This window comes from Apteryx rowi, unplaced genomic scaffold (assembly GCF_003343035.1).
Source record: "Apteryx rowi isolate R43461 unplaced genomic scaffold, aptRow1 scaffold_9, whole genome shotgun sequence".
Lineage (NCBI taxonomy): Eukaryota > Metazoa > Chordata > Aves > Apterygiformes > Apterygidae > Apteryx > Apteryx rowi.
Genome location: NW_020451204.1, coordinates 3,258,652 through 3,272,133, shown reverse-complemented (window position 1 = coordinate 3,272,133; position 13,482 = coordinate 3,258,652). Strand labels below are relative to the sequence as shown.

Here is a 13,482-nt window from a genome sequence, read left to right as displayed (position 1 = left end):
CTCATGTGAGGTGGAACATAATTGATACGAACATCTGCCTGGGTCATTCTTTTAGTGAAAAGCAAAAACATATAACACAAATCATGCCAGCCTCCCTTTTTTTTCTGCTTCTTTCTCTCTGTATTGCTATGCTTTTCTCTCCTTTCAGAGATTGCTGCCACACGGGGATCTCTCTGTTCTCTGTCAATGGCCGTGATTCATCAGCTCACTTTTATTTCCTTCTGTACACATTTCTTTTTTTCTGTTTCTCTGGGCTCTTTGCTTTCCTTAGCAGGTCTCAGAGCCTGAAACCTCTGACAACAACTTGACAGATATATGCAAAGGACTCTGTAAATCCCCAGGGTTCAGATAGCGCAGCACAGGAATGAAAAGGGGGTGGATGTTCTGCTGATGTCCAGGGTTGTTCTGACCTTCTGCAGGCCACACAAGGCTGGTGGGTCTTTTCCTCTTCTCCCATTGTGGAGCCCACCCTGGGAGAGCTGGCAGCAGCTTCAGAGATGGTCCTGAGACTCACTGGGAATGAGGAAGCGAGCATTAGCCAATGCAGAGTCGGTCCTGTCTCTTCTTGCTCCCCTTCTCTAGGCTTTGTTAGAGCAGAAGCGCCAGCCTGGACAGGGCACTTTTTAGCTTCACTGTTCTGCATCCTCCAAGGACACTGCTTTTAGCAGATGTCTTGGGCAAAGTCTTCTCCAGCAAACAGGACTGTGCGGGGACAGGAGGAATGGGGGAGAGGGGTATTGAAGTCCAACAGACAGCAACTCCTTTAGTCCTCAGCCTCCCTCTCTAACTACAACATATAGGCACTGCGCAAATGCAGAGAGCTAATTAAAGACTGTACTCTGCTAAACTCTTGCTAAACTAACTCTTCCTAAACTAACTAACTCTATAACATTTTAAAAGGAGGAAGTTTTCTCTATCCTTTTCTTCCTCCACAGAGACTTGAAGCTAGACAACGTCCTCTTGGACAACGAGGGGCACATCAAAATTGCCGACTTTGGGATGTGTAAGGAGAACATGTTTGGAGATGCGAAGACAAGCACTTTCTGTGGAACTCCTGACTATATTGCTCCTGAGGTAGGTGTGGGGTCTGGGGAGGTCAGGAAACTGCTGTGGCTGCGACGGAAGACGTGTAAAGAGACGTCTGTTGGTCAGTGGTGGTGGAGGGTAGAAAGTGTGATAACCTGCTTTTGAGCAGTTCCAGGCTAGAAACTGGATTTCAGTTTGACTGCTTCAGAGCCTGCCTTGCTGTCTGGCTTTTCACATTTGTGTGGTTAATTTGCTTGTTGTGCACATGGCCCTGGGAAGCAAGTCATGCTTGGCGTAACCAAGAAACAAAATACTTAATGGAAATCCAGTTTGGGCCATGGAAGAAGCATCTCCAAGAAGCAGGTCCTGCAATTCAGAGACAGAAACAGTACAAGGAATGGGAGGCATGTTACTTAGCTAGCTAACATGTTAGGCCTCCATGTCTCAGTTACCCGTTCAGGCTCCATTATAGGTGATGAGGTGCTCTGGGCCATCTCATCCCATCCTAATACAGAAAATAGAGAAAGGTGGGACAAAATGCCCACCTCGGGCTGATTCTCTCTCCTTATTGAGTAAACACTTTTAGATGGAGAAGGGAGACAGGACCCATGGTAAGTCTGAGATAGGGCTTTGTCTTCCCTCTGGGATTTGCCCCAGTGCTTGAATAGGAATGAAACCAGTGAGCACAGGCTTTCCAGATTCTTGTCTGGCTGCAAACAGAGCCGGCATCACCCATCGCAAAAGTCCTCCCAGAGCTGAATGAGGCACTGTGTGCTCTGAAAAGGCTCTGCCATCAGAGGCATAGCCTTAAAACTGAGTACAAGTTTAAAGGTCTGTCTAAACAAAAAAATAACCCATAGCTACTTGTAGAAGGGATTGAGATGATTGGAGACTTAATCACGAGGGTGTTCGCACATCCTGATTATTCTCTGCTTTGCACCTACATTGTTTCCTCAGCAACCAGAGGAGCTGTATTGCTATCTGCAGGACAGCTAGGACTGGACCTGGTAACTCTGGGCTCTGCACTACCCTGGGGTACCTGCATCTCTGCTTTGGCTGTACAAGGTGCCGGAGCACCTGATGTTAGTGCATGAGTCCCTCTCCGGAGTACGTGCCTCCACAAGCTGCCTCCAGATGAAGGAGGCTCTAAATTTGGAGTCAAGATGGTTGTTTCAGGGCCAGGTTATGCTTGAGCTAATGAGGGCAAGGCAGAGCCCATAGCTTGGGTTAAGGTCCTGCTCTGCCCTCAGGACTTGGGGTATTTGTGCTGTGCATGAGGACCTGAGGCTGGGGCTTGCTTGGATATAGTCTCCAAAACTCCATACAGGGTAGACATACCAGCAGGTGCTCTTCTCCTTCCCCAGTTGATATCTGCTGGTATTTGGTGGAGAAAAGCTGAACCTGGTCTTTGTGTGCCCCAAGCAATAAAGCTGGGTAGTCACAGACACCAGACACCAACTTGTACATAGCAATATCCTTTGCCCTTTCCCTTCTTCCCTTCCCATGTTCTACTGCACGGGGGCTTGTTCTCATTTTCTTTTTCTAGTGCATGTAGATGTTTTGGACTAGATCCCTCCAGAAAAGCACAAACTCTCTTCCCTGGTGAAATAATGCAATGACAAATCTCACTGTAGATAGACTTTGACTAGTTAGGTGGCAAACTGGGCCAAAGAAAACATTTTTCAGCTCAGAGGAGAATGCAAGAGTCCTCCATGTATCATATTGAACATCACTCTGAAATCTATTTATTTGCCTTTCAAGATTCCATTCCCTGATTTTAGTGTTTTCATGATGGATATTGGTGCTTGCCAGATGGCTTTTAAAGCTTTTGTTATTTTCCTCTCCACTACAATTCATTGATCTTTTACTGCACTCCAAGGGCTCGATTCAGATCTAGGTTACACCACTACTGACACTAGGGCAGTTTTCTTCAATCCGTTGGATTTCTGTTGCTTAAAAGCAGATGTAAGTGTGTTCTGCAATCAAGCTGCAACTGTCTTTTATTCCACTTCAGTATTCTTTTATTTTAAAAAAAAACACTTTTTTTTCTCATCCTAAAACAGAATCAAGTGATAATCCACTTTACTGCATAGAAGAGGGAGAGCTTAAAATAGCTCTGATGTTTTATTTCTGCACCATCATTTATTTTAGAGATTCAACGAGTACTTATAAAACATTTTACCTCCAAATTGAAAGCACTGCTGGAGTTTATGGATCATCTCTCCTGCCAGAGGTGGAAGCACAGGACTTTTTTCAGTATTTCAGTGCAGCTGCTAGCACTGTAATTTGTTACAGGTGCTGCACGTTGGCTACAGCTGTGCAAATAAGGGGACTTGGGTCAGTAGACAAGCAATTTTTTAATTTCAAAATAATATATTTGACAAAAAAGAAAAGTTAACCTGAAATGAAATTTTTGGAGTTTGTTTATTTTTTTCCAGAGAAATGCAGAACTAATAAATCTTTTCCTAGACTGCCATAAACCATTCAATTTCATTTTCTAGACATTTTATACTTTAAAAATAAGGCCTTATAAAAACAGTGTGCCTTTTCAGAAGGAAAAGTTGGGATGGTTTTGTTTATAAGGAGCCCAGAGGAAATATATTAGAGAGTTGGTATTCCCTGTTTTTTCCACCCTCTGTGTGAAATATATTGTATATTTTGCCCCTTATATTCAAATAACTTTTGTCCTACTCTTGTGGCATTTTGGAGACAGATCTGTTATTCATGAAGACTCTACATCAGCTTGGACTTAGATTTCTGAGATTAAGGCCTTGTTTTGCTAAATGCCACGTGTATACCAGAGGAGGATTCTTCTCACCTAATGTGAGCCATCTGAAAATGAAGCATCAGATGAAATCTTATAGTCTTGTAGGAAGACAAGCATCTTCAGAAGACAAGTCATCCCATCCTACCTTAGGTGTGTAAGTGGGTTAAATCACCCTTGAAATGACCCTTCTTCCCCCATTAACTATAGAGAGACCCTGGATAACTAGCTGAATAGACACATAACTTTTATGTGATAAGAGATAAGATAAACCTGGGCCCAGGTGGCAATCCTAAAACATTTACAAGCAATGCAGGCAAGGTATAAAGCAAAACAGTCAAGAAATGACTCACCCATGGCTATGGTACCTCAGAGCCTGGAGTGAAAATCACATCTCTGTATCATGATTCTTCAGCTATCAGCAGTTTCATATGCACTAATCTGGAGAGGTGTTTATCAGTGGTATTAAACCATCTCCATGGTTTGTTATTGATACGTACACAGTATCTGTAACATAGGGGATCACGCTGCAACCAGGCTATGGCCTCAAGAGCAAATATCATGGCTTAAATTTAACTATTCCCCTCTCCAGCCCCAAAATTCTGATAAGGGCCCTAGAGATCACAACCATCACATCTGCCTTTAGACAGCTGCAATGTAAACACCTATATATGAACTTGTTGTCTAGATTCCTTGATAGCTGAAGGAGACAAATAGGTCTTTTTATTTTATAGCAGACAGATGTTTAGCTGCATATCTAAAATTGGCCTAATTCTCTTCTTCAACTATAAAGGAATCTAATGATGGTTAAGATCTAAGTATCTCCATAACAAATGTCTAAAAGCAGGTGCAGTGAATTTTGCTCTCCCAGAAGGAAGGTTGAGAGGTCGGTGATTATCAGACCAAGTTTTTAGAAGAGAAAAATGGCAGATCTCTTCTTAGGGGAGGTAGTCACTTCTGCCAGTGCTGCCTGTCTGTCACATGCTGGATGTAGCCTCCACTTTCCAGCTGACACCAAAAGGCACAACCCAATAGACTGACTGAGCCTGAGCTCCAGTTACTCTTCGTATCAGTTCTGATACTTGAACTCTTTTTCCATCCTATTGTCCTAAATGAGAGATATGTCTTTAGAAGGTCTACAGCAGGTTGGACCCTCACTGTTCACCTGACGAATCCTGGATGTCGCCATGCATGCCTTTGCCATATTGTTCCCATAAGGATGTTCACACTATACCTCATTGCAGGGTCACAGCATCTGTAGCTCTGGAGAGCTCTGTTTTATTGCTTAGGTGGTTTTTCAAGGAAGAAATGATGTTCTTCCTTGAAGAAGAAAGGATGTTTCTAAGATCCTGTGAGAGGAGCCACTTTTTTTAGCTAAGTTTTGGTTACTATAGAAAAAAAAAACAAGATCAGAATTTAGCTGATCAAATCACTGGAAAGGTATCAGACCCAAATTCTCTTCTCAGCTTCTCAACCACAAACTCATTTTCTTTCATGTGATCAAACGGTTTGCAATAGCACAAAGTTTTGTTTCCTCTGTATTTACGGTAGAGTGAAATTCTCCCCTTGCCCATGCTGTCCTGTTCCTTTTAAATGTGAATTATAGAGCCTCATTCACCTTAGGGAATAGCTTGTAGAAGTACAAATGGGGATTATTAAGTTCAAGTTATGTCTCGCTGCTTAGAACAGTTTGTTGTGCATTAAACTGGGTAATGCATGGCAGGCTTTTCACAGTTCTGCTGAAATTGAGCCCTGCTGGAACAAGGATTTGGGGTACCAAGGAGGACAGAATCGTGATTTCGAGATCCTCAGTTGTCTTGTTCTGTGTGAAGCAAAAACACATCTGAAGTGGTGGAGGGGGTTTGAACTGAAATAGCTTATGGTTTGGATTGCAGTGGGGTTGCATTTTTTATGAAGATGTTTGAAGCCACTGAGGACATTATTTATAAGCAGGTGCAGTTTGGCTATGTTGATTTCTCAAGATGTCGGATGCTATCAGACTCTCTTAAAACCAGAAGTTGTAAATGTTTGCACAATGCAGATTTTGTCTAGATAGGGATTAAAGGAGTCATTCTGGCCATTTCTGCTGCCATTTCTTTGATCACATTGCACAAAAATGAAAAATTAAAAATGAACAGAAATTCCCCTAAATCCTTAACTGGAGATACTTACCAGTATGGAGGAGTCTCAGTATTGCTCCAGCTGTGTTGGATCTTGTCATTCTCTCCACAAAAAGCTTCAGTGAGTACATTTTAGAGCAGTCAAGCAAGCAGGGTGTCCAGAAAAACGATATATGACCCTGAGGAACAGCTCAAGGGTATATTGTAAAGCAGCTCCTGGCTTGTTCAAGTTGTTTCAAACCCCCAGCACTGGATTTGCTGTCAGGGAAAAATGAAAGTTAGGCCTATCCGCTATTTCCCACAACACAAACAAGCATTTTGCCTGGTATAATATAGATGCAATGGAAACTCAGATTGGTAGTGGGGGGAAAACAGCTTATGAGATGATCTTGAGTGAATAGATCAGCAATTGCTTTCTCCTGTTTTTCCTGGGCAGATTTTGTTGGGATAAAGCACAGCATTTCCACTGATTGACACTCCTAATGCACCCTACACTGCCAAACTTGTGGTTTTGAAATACAACTTGTTTGAGTTAAATCAGTCCCCAGATGCTACCTAGGCATCTGGTTTCTCTTTCAACAGTGGAGTTCACAAGCCTGATTTGAACCGTTGGTGTAATTTAGAGAGCAGACAAAAGAAGACTTGCTTCATTTCTGTGGTAGCCAAGGATTTGTTAAATTAATTTAAGAGTAACTAGCAAAACATACAGCCTGTTGTCTGTAGTCCTTAGGAGTGTTTTGGCACCCAGATATGGCTGTGATTTGGAGCTCCCTAGAGCACATTTGCACTATTGGCTGTGGGCAGGTTGACTCAGGACCCTCCGCAGTGACATTGCTCTGGCTCACCTTTCAGGCAGGGAAAAGCACCTCTGCTATCATTTTCCATGCAAAGCAGCTGTTGGAGGGTCAGAGCCTGGTCACCCTTCTGAAGTGGAAATACTCATGTCAGACATTTTGTGTCTGCCTTTGTCACTCCTCTCTTTGGGCAGATTTTGCTGGGGCAGAAGTACAACTTCTCCGTTGACTGGTGGTCCTTTGGTGTCCTCCTATATGAGATGCTTATTGGCCAATCTCCTTTCCACGGCCAAGATGAAGAGGAGCTTTTCCAGTCTATCCGCATGGATAACCCGTTCTACCCTCGCTGGCTTGACAAGGATGCAAGGGACATTCTGGTGAAGGTAAGAATTATCAAATATCCAACATCTTTTTACCAGTACGGTCATCTTCATCTGTTCAGAGAAACAGCTTTGTTGATCTGGTCCATGATAGGACCAGAGTGAGTCACCTTCCTGTATGTGGCTCTCAGACCCCACCTTTTGCTCAGGAGGGCTCAGATGCTTAGAGATCACTATAAAATGTTAATAATGAAAGCATTCAAAAGCACTTGCTCCAGAAAGATCTACCACAGCAGACTGAGATTTCAGATATCTGTTTATGGGACATACAGTGCCATCGTTCTGTACAAACAGCTTGCATGTCTGTTAGTCAGGATTAGAAATGGTAATCATCTTTATACCAGTCACTAAACTTCTTTGCTTAGGAAAAAAATGTTTTCTCCATTATGGGATATTGTCATTGCCAATGACCCTGTAGAGTTAAATATTCAGTCCTGCTTAATGCCTTTATCATCAGAACAGAATTTAACCTAGGGAATCTGCACTGCTATGTAATCAGTTGTCTGTAGGATGCTTCAGTTTTGCTGAGTCCATAGTCCTTTTCCCACAAAGTTTACCAAAACTCAATACCTGGTTCTTTTCAAATAGGCCTTCAACTGTCTATACATCAGCTTCCTTTGCTGCTACTTTCAGCATTGGATATTTATACTTCTTCTTTGTTGAGTGCTAATTATTGTTTGCTTACTGATGGCCAAGTGGAGTAGCAGAAAACTCTTATCATGCATAACCCAGGGGATTTTGAGATTACCTTCAGTAGTAGCCAAGTGCTTTTGAAAATGTGCCCTTAATTCTGAAATAGAATATATTGACTGTATTCAGGCCACCTACTGTCAGGTGTTGCAACCATTCATCTCCACTGACCTTAGTGGGATCTAGGACCTGACACTCTCCAGGCCAGCTAGTCCAGAGGCCCCAGACATTTTATTGAAGATCTAAAGATAGATCTTTCACTATTCACATGCACCATGACAGCAATATTTCAGCACTGCATCCTGCTCACAAACATCTACAAGAGCTTGGGAGTATTTAGCCCTCCTGAAATCTTCACCAAAAACAACTGAGTTATTTCTGGAGCCAAAGAGCTCCAGCATCACCATGAAAGTGTCTATGACAACACAGGCTATACTAAGGTGAAGAGTGGGCTCAGACCTGCACTTAGCTGATGATGAAAACATATACCCCCAATTCTAGCTTTTTCATATCTTTACCAAGATTATTCCTCCACAGAGCTTGTAGCCTGCAATGTGCAACAAACATAAACTATCTGATTTGGGAATCTTTTGACAAAGTAGACAGGTATCCACAGCTGAGCTAATCAGTGGGGAGAAGCAAGCACTTCCAGGGTGTCTTTCATCTCATCCATAACTGTGTAAAGGAGGTCAGATGATTTGCACCTAAGTTTCCTATTTTTCTCCTTTAACTATAAAGGAAGTTGTAGGTCAAACACTGAACACTGACTCTAAAGGTATAGGAAATTAATCCAACCCCACATAGGCCAGATTAATATCTCCACACACAATGCTCGTGTTTCAACCATAGATATTTGCCTTCTCACAAAAATCACCCGCAAAAGCTTGCAGGTGCAGAACAGAGATTTCACATATGTAGTTGCCATTTGCATGCTCAGGCACACATGCTGAAGGCTCAGCTTTGCTGCCAATGTAGTAAATTTGTCCTCTCACTCTTGCAAAAGACAGATACGGCTGAGATCTCTCAGTTTTGGCATGTTAGGCTAAGAATCTAAACTAGTTCCCCAACCAGTAATTCAGTAAGTAAAAGAATCTTCACACTTGTATCAACCTTGCTTGAGTTTGAAGTCTGAGACCCTATCTGGTAGAACTGTCCCAATCGATACAGTGTTACAAATAAAAGAGGAAGGTAATTCTCTTTCTTCAAAATCTTAGCTTTTTGTGAGAGAACCTGAGAGGAGACTTGGAGCAAGAGGGAACATCCGCCAACATGCCTTTTTCCGGGAAATAAACTGGGAGGCTTTAGAAGAAAGAAAGATGGAGCCTCCTTTCAAACCCAGAGTGGTAAGGATGCAACTCCTTTGATTTTCACATGTTGATGCCTTTCATTCCAGAATCGTTCATTCCCAAAGTATTCATGCTCTCCAACGTGTGCTAGCAGTAAACCAAAGCAGGGCCCACAGTAATATTTTAAACCCCTTTACTTAGGGACATTGTCCAAACTCTTCAGAAATGGGTCTTTAATGTCAGAGACCTCCAGACCTATTTGGACTCATGCAGTTAGTGTTTTAAAGGTGGATAAATGTCTGTCTTACACTGAAACAAACAGTTTAATGCACAAGTTTTGCAAAGTGCCCCAAACTTTCAAGGTCATCTTCTGAAGTTGCTCTGCACACCCATCTTTTCCATCTAAAAGTAGATAGAAGACCTTGATCTTAGGCAGTGAGAATGGAAAATGTTGGCTTTTACTTGCATTAAATTGTTGCTTACCAGGCTGTGTGGTATGTTGTGTGCATCAGATAGGAAAGGCTGAAGCTATCTGCAATTTGAGTCTGCCGGAACCTCACTCCTTGTACAGTTGGTGGAAAGATAATTGTGAATTATGTAACTGTTGAGTGGGCTGCCTGTCATGGTCATCATGACTACTCCTTTCTGAAGGAGCCCAGGTCTGGCATCCCCAGACCTGAGGAACCATTAGTTACTCCTCACTCTCTCAGTCACCATAGCAGGGCTATGGATACCACTTGAAACACCTTCCCTTAACCACAGAAGTATGACCCATTCTGCAGGGATTATCTGTCATTGCAGTGCAGAGAATAAAGAGGGAAAACCAGTTCAGGTAACCAGGTGGTTACCAATTCAGGATGTCATCTGTCTTATTGTTAATTATAATATTAATTTACTTTGATAAATGCATCATACTTTCATTTTACAGTCCTTCACCAGCATTATTTAATCAATGGGTCCAAACTGCCTTGCTAGCAAGCTGTAATACCCCTGCCTGTTGAAATTCATGGAGTCACAACCCCACTGCCTCCTATATAAATTCTATTCCCATTATTACTTCAATAGGATAGGGATAAGCAAGTGATTATCACTGATTGCTGGATATTTAGGGCTCAGACATACAGCGGTTCACTGCAAATTGACAAGTTACTGTGCATCATTTGGGCTACAGTAACTAACTGTTGTGCAAAAAGCTGAGAGCAAATGCATTGTGGGCTCCTTAGCTGAGCTAACATTCAGCTTCTGCAGTCCTGGTAAGTCATGCACGTGCCTGAGTCCATAGGAAGCAGCTTAAGGTGACCAGTACCATTTTAATGGAGACTTGGATATTAGTGGTTTAATTCTCCTTTTTCTTTTTTTCCTTTTCTTGAAGAAATCTCCGAGTGACTGTAGCAATTTCGACAAGGAATTTCTAAATGAAAAGCCTAGACTGTCCTGTGCTGACAGAGCACTGATTAACAGCATGGACCAAAATATGTTCAGCAACTTTTCTTTTGTGAACCCTAAAATGGAGAAGATATTTTCCTGAGGTCTGCCTTACCCAGGGTTTTCCTTACTAAAGGAATTCTCTGTAATGGCTTGAGTAACACCGTCAACTGAAGACTGTACGTGATGGATTTTACCAAGGACCCACCAGAAAAACACATCAGTGAAAGCTTGTACCATACCTGGAATCTTTCAGCTTGTTCCAGTCTGTAGCAGATGCCAGCCACTGTTCACTAATGACGAAGAACCTCTTCACGTATCTTTTGGTCTCTCTTCTCTCTTTTCTGAATGTTCTTGTAGTTGAGAGCATTTGAAAAGGAGGAGGTGGCAAAACCTGTTCCCCTTTACTTGTATGCACAGCCAATGGGTTTCCCTGTCAGTAAAACCAAACATGTTTCAGCTTCCAATGATGTTGGTGCCCAGTCCTGCAATTCCCACTTCGCCCCTCCTCTTTCTGAAGGATGAGTGGTGAACTCAAGGCCTGAAGGCATCTGGGTAGATTTCAAATTGGCTTGGAAACCATTACTTGCACATGAGCAGAATGGTGCATGTATGCATAGAATTTTGAAGAAGCAAATTACCTCTCCTCACACTTCAAAAACAATCTTCACAGGTGTTAGGATTCAGTTTTGCTTCCTAGTATCCCCTTGGACAAAGAGACTTTGTCAGTGCATGTCCCAGCAGCCGTATATCTCAACCAGAGGCTCTCAAGCTATGGGCTCAGCTCCGAAGGAGGATCATTGCAATGGCAAGTGTCAAGATCCGTGCAGAAACCCTGTGGTTTATGCTAGCATTTGAGCAGAAAAGATGGGAAGTTACAGTCCACAGAAAAGGTTAAGAACCCCTGTTCTAAAGCTTTAATTGTTGTCCTCACACATACCAGGTTCAGAGTAAAATCTGGATTGGACTTTTTGTAGTTTTATCCTAAAACTACATCAGAAATGAGGAAGAGGTTTCCTCAAATCATTGTTTAAGCATCGTAAGATTGGCCTTCCCATCGTTTCACTGGCCTATTTTACTTGAAAGGTTGTAATCAGTCCTTCCAAAGGCTGATATACTTTGTATTGCTCTAAATGATGTACCAACCCTTTGGCATGCAGTGCAGACACAGGTCAACAAACTGCACCCAGAAGCCACAGGGCAGAACAGCACATTGGGTGAGGTTGGCCCTTTCCTTCCACCTCGTGATGTTTTGCTGCCTTTGCAGTCTGTGAAAATGTAGATGGGCAAACAAAAAAATCTTAGTCGTGATCCTTTCATAGTGGTACCCTCTTAAATAAAGATGCACTGTTTTCTGAGGCTGGAGAGTTCTAGAACCACCCAGTTACTGCTTGTCACTGACAAGTCGGTTAAATGTTGGGTCAAAATTAGGTCAAAGCCCAAATAAAGAATTCCGTAGTACTTTAGACTTAGGCAGTCGCCCCAGCTGATGTTAGACTCTAATTGAAGTGTGTAAATTCAGAGCTTTGTTGCATGAACTCCTCCAGTCTGTGGAGAAGAGAAGCTCTAGAGGATGAGCCATCTCAAAATCAGAAAGCCTTTGGAGGTGCCTTTCTGGCTCCATGGGCTGCACAGGGAGCCTGTTGACTTGGACCTACCTGCAGGACAAATCCAGCCTTGCAGGCTGTGCAGCCACTGCCTGGATGTTGCTGTCAGTGGCTGTAGGCACTGAATCCTACAGGGCCAACAACAGAAGTGCCTAAAGTCGACAAGAAAAGCAGATTGCCCTTGAAAATGTTTCCCCAGCAGAGTTAGCCCAGGGACTTTTGTGAAATCAGTCTTTGTGCTGTACGAAATATAGGGGGGATCTGTGCTTACAGTTTGTGCAGCTGGTCATCATGTTTAATTAGAACAGTTAACATGAATTTTTAAAATGTCAGTGCTGTTTGTACAGATTAATAAAATGTTGTGTACAATTGGAGAACGGGCATCAAAGTGATTAACAGGGGACAAAGATCGAAGGTGCTTGGAAAAGCTGTTAAAGCTACTCTGTGCTTTTCTGGGGATGTTCCCCAAGGGAATTCCAACCCATAAATAGAAAAGATCATCAAGCATTTGGACAACCATAGCTATTCTGTGACTGCAGGAGCAATTCAAATGCCAAATGCTGTCTACATTTTCCACTTAGGTCGCAAAATGCTTTGTAGGGCCAAATTGTCCATGGATTTGACTGTGTTTAGCTTTACTGAAATCTGTGGATCTTGCAGTTTTCATCAATGACAGGGCAGTACCTAAAAGAATGATTTGGCACTCTGCAAAGGTGTCCAAGAAAAGAGTAAAGTGCTCCTTTTCACTATCAGAAATATTTGTAACGGGCAGTCTACTACCTCAGAGTGGTTGCAGAGCCAGATGTGGGGAGATGGCCAGTCACTGTTAAAGGGCAGTTCAAGCCATCTTCCCTTGACACCCAGTCAAGGATGGATCAGCCTGCAAGAGCCTGACTGTGTCCACCCGCTACAGAAGGAGCCTAGATGGCCCAACCCAAGCAGAGATTGCATTTCTAGGCATTTGAAGTTAGCTGAGAGGTGTCCTACCCTCAGTGTCTGTTAGGGATATTTTCTGTGCAACAGCACAGTGATTTACTTGTGACGCTAATTCAGGGACACCCCAAGAGAGTAGCCTGAGGGAGGAAGATCATTTAGGTGCTGATTCACATCTTGTGGTTGAGCAACTGAAGAACCACAGTGCTTCACACCTCCCTGACCAGAGACAGGGTTCTCTGCGCTCTGACTCGTGGCCCCATGTAGCTGAAGGAGCCCAACGTAAGAGTGACTTGTGAGGGTGCACATGTTGGAGTAACTGCAAAAGCAGATACGGCACTGAGCTTACTGTATTGCATTTGATGCAAACCACAAGAGGAGGTGCCTGCTTCCCCCTGCAAGGTGTCATCAGCTAAAAAAACAAAGGAACCCACTGAAGATGGGGGGAGGGAGACGG

The 13,482-nt window shown here is 43.0% G+C and overlaps 1 protein-coding gene across 1 annotated transcript in view; it reads left to right on the top strand.

Annotated features, from left to right (window-relative positions):
- PRKCQ (protein kinase C theta) overlaps positions 1-12,461 on the top strand; it is a 62,646-nt gene extending 50,185 nt beyond the window's left edge. Inside the window, exons 17-20 of the mRNA XM_026091272.1 lie at positions 936-1,074; positions 6,899-7,087; positions 8,989-9,117; positions 10,433-12,461. Coding sequence (XP_025947057.1) covers positions 936-1,074; positions 6,899-7,087; positions 8,989-9,117; positions 10,433-10,588 — 613 coding nt within the window. The 3' untranslated portion in view covers positions 10,589-12,461. The remainder of the gene's footprint in view (positions 1-935; positions 1,075-6,898; positions 7,088-8,988; positions 9,118-10,432) is intronic.
- Positions 12,462-13,482: the final 1,021 nt, after the last annotated feature.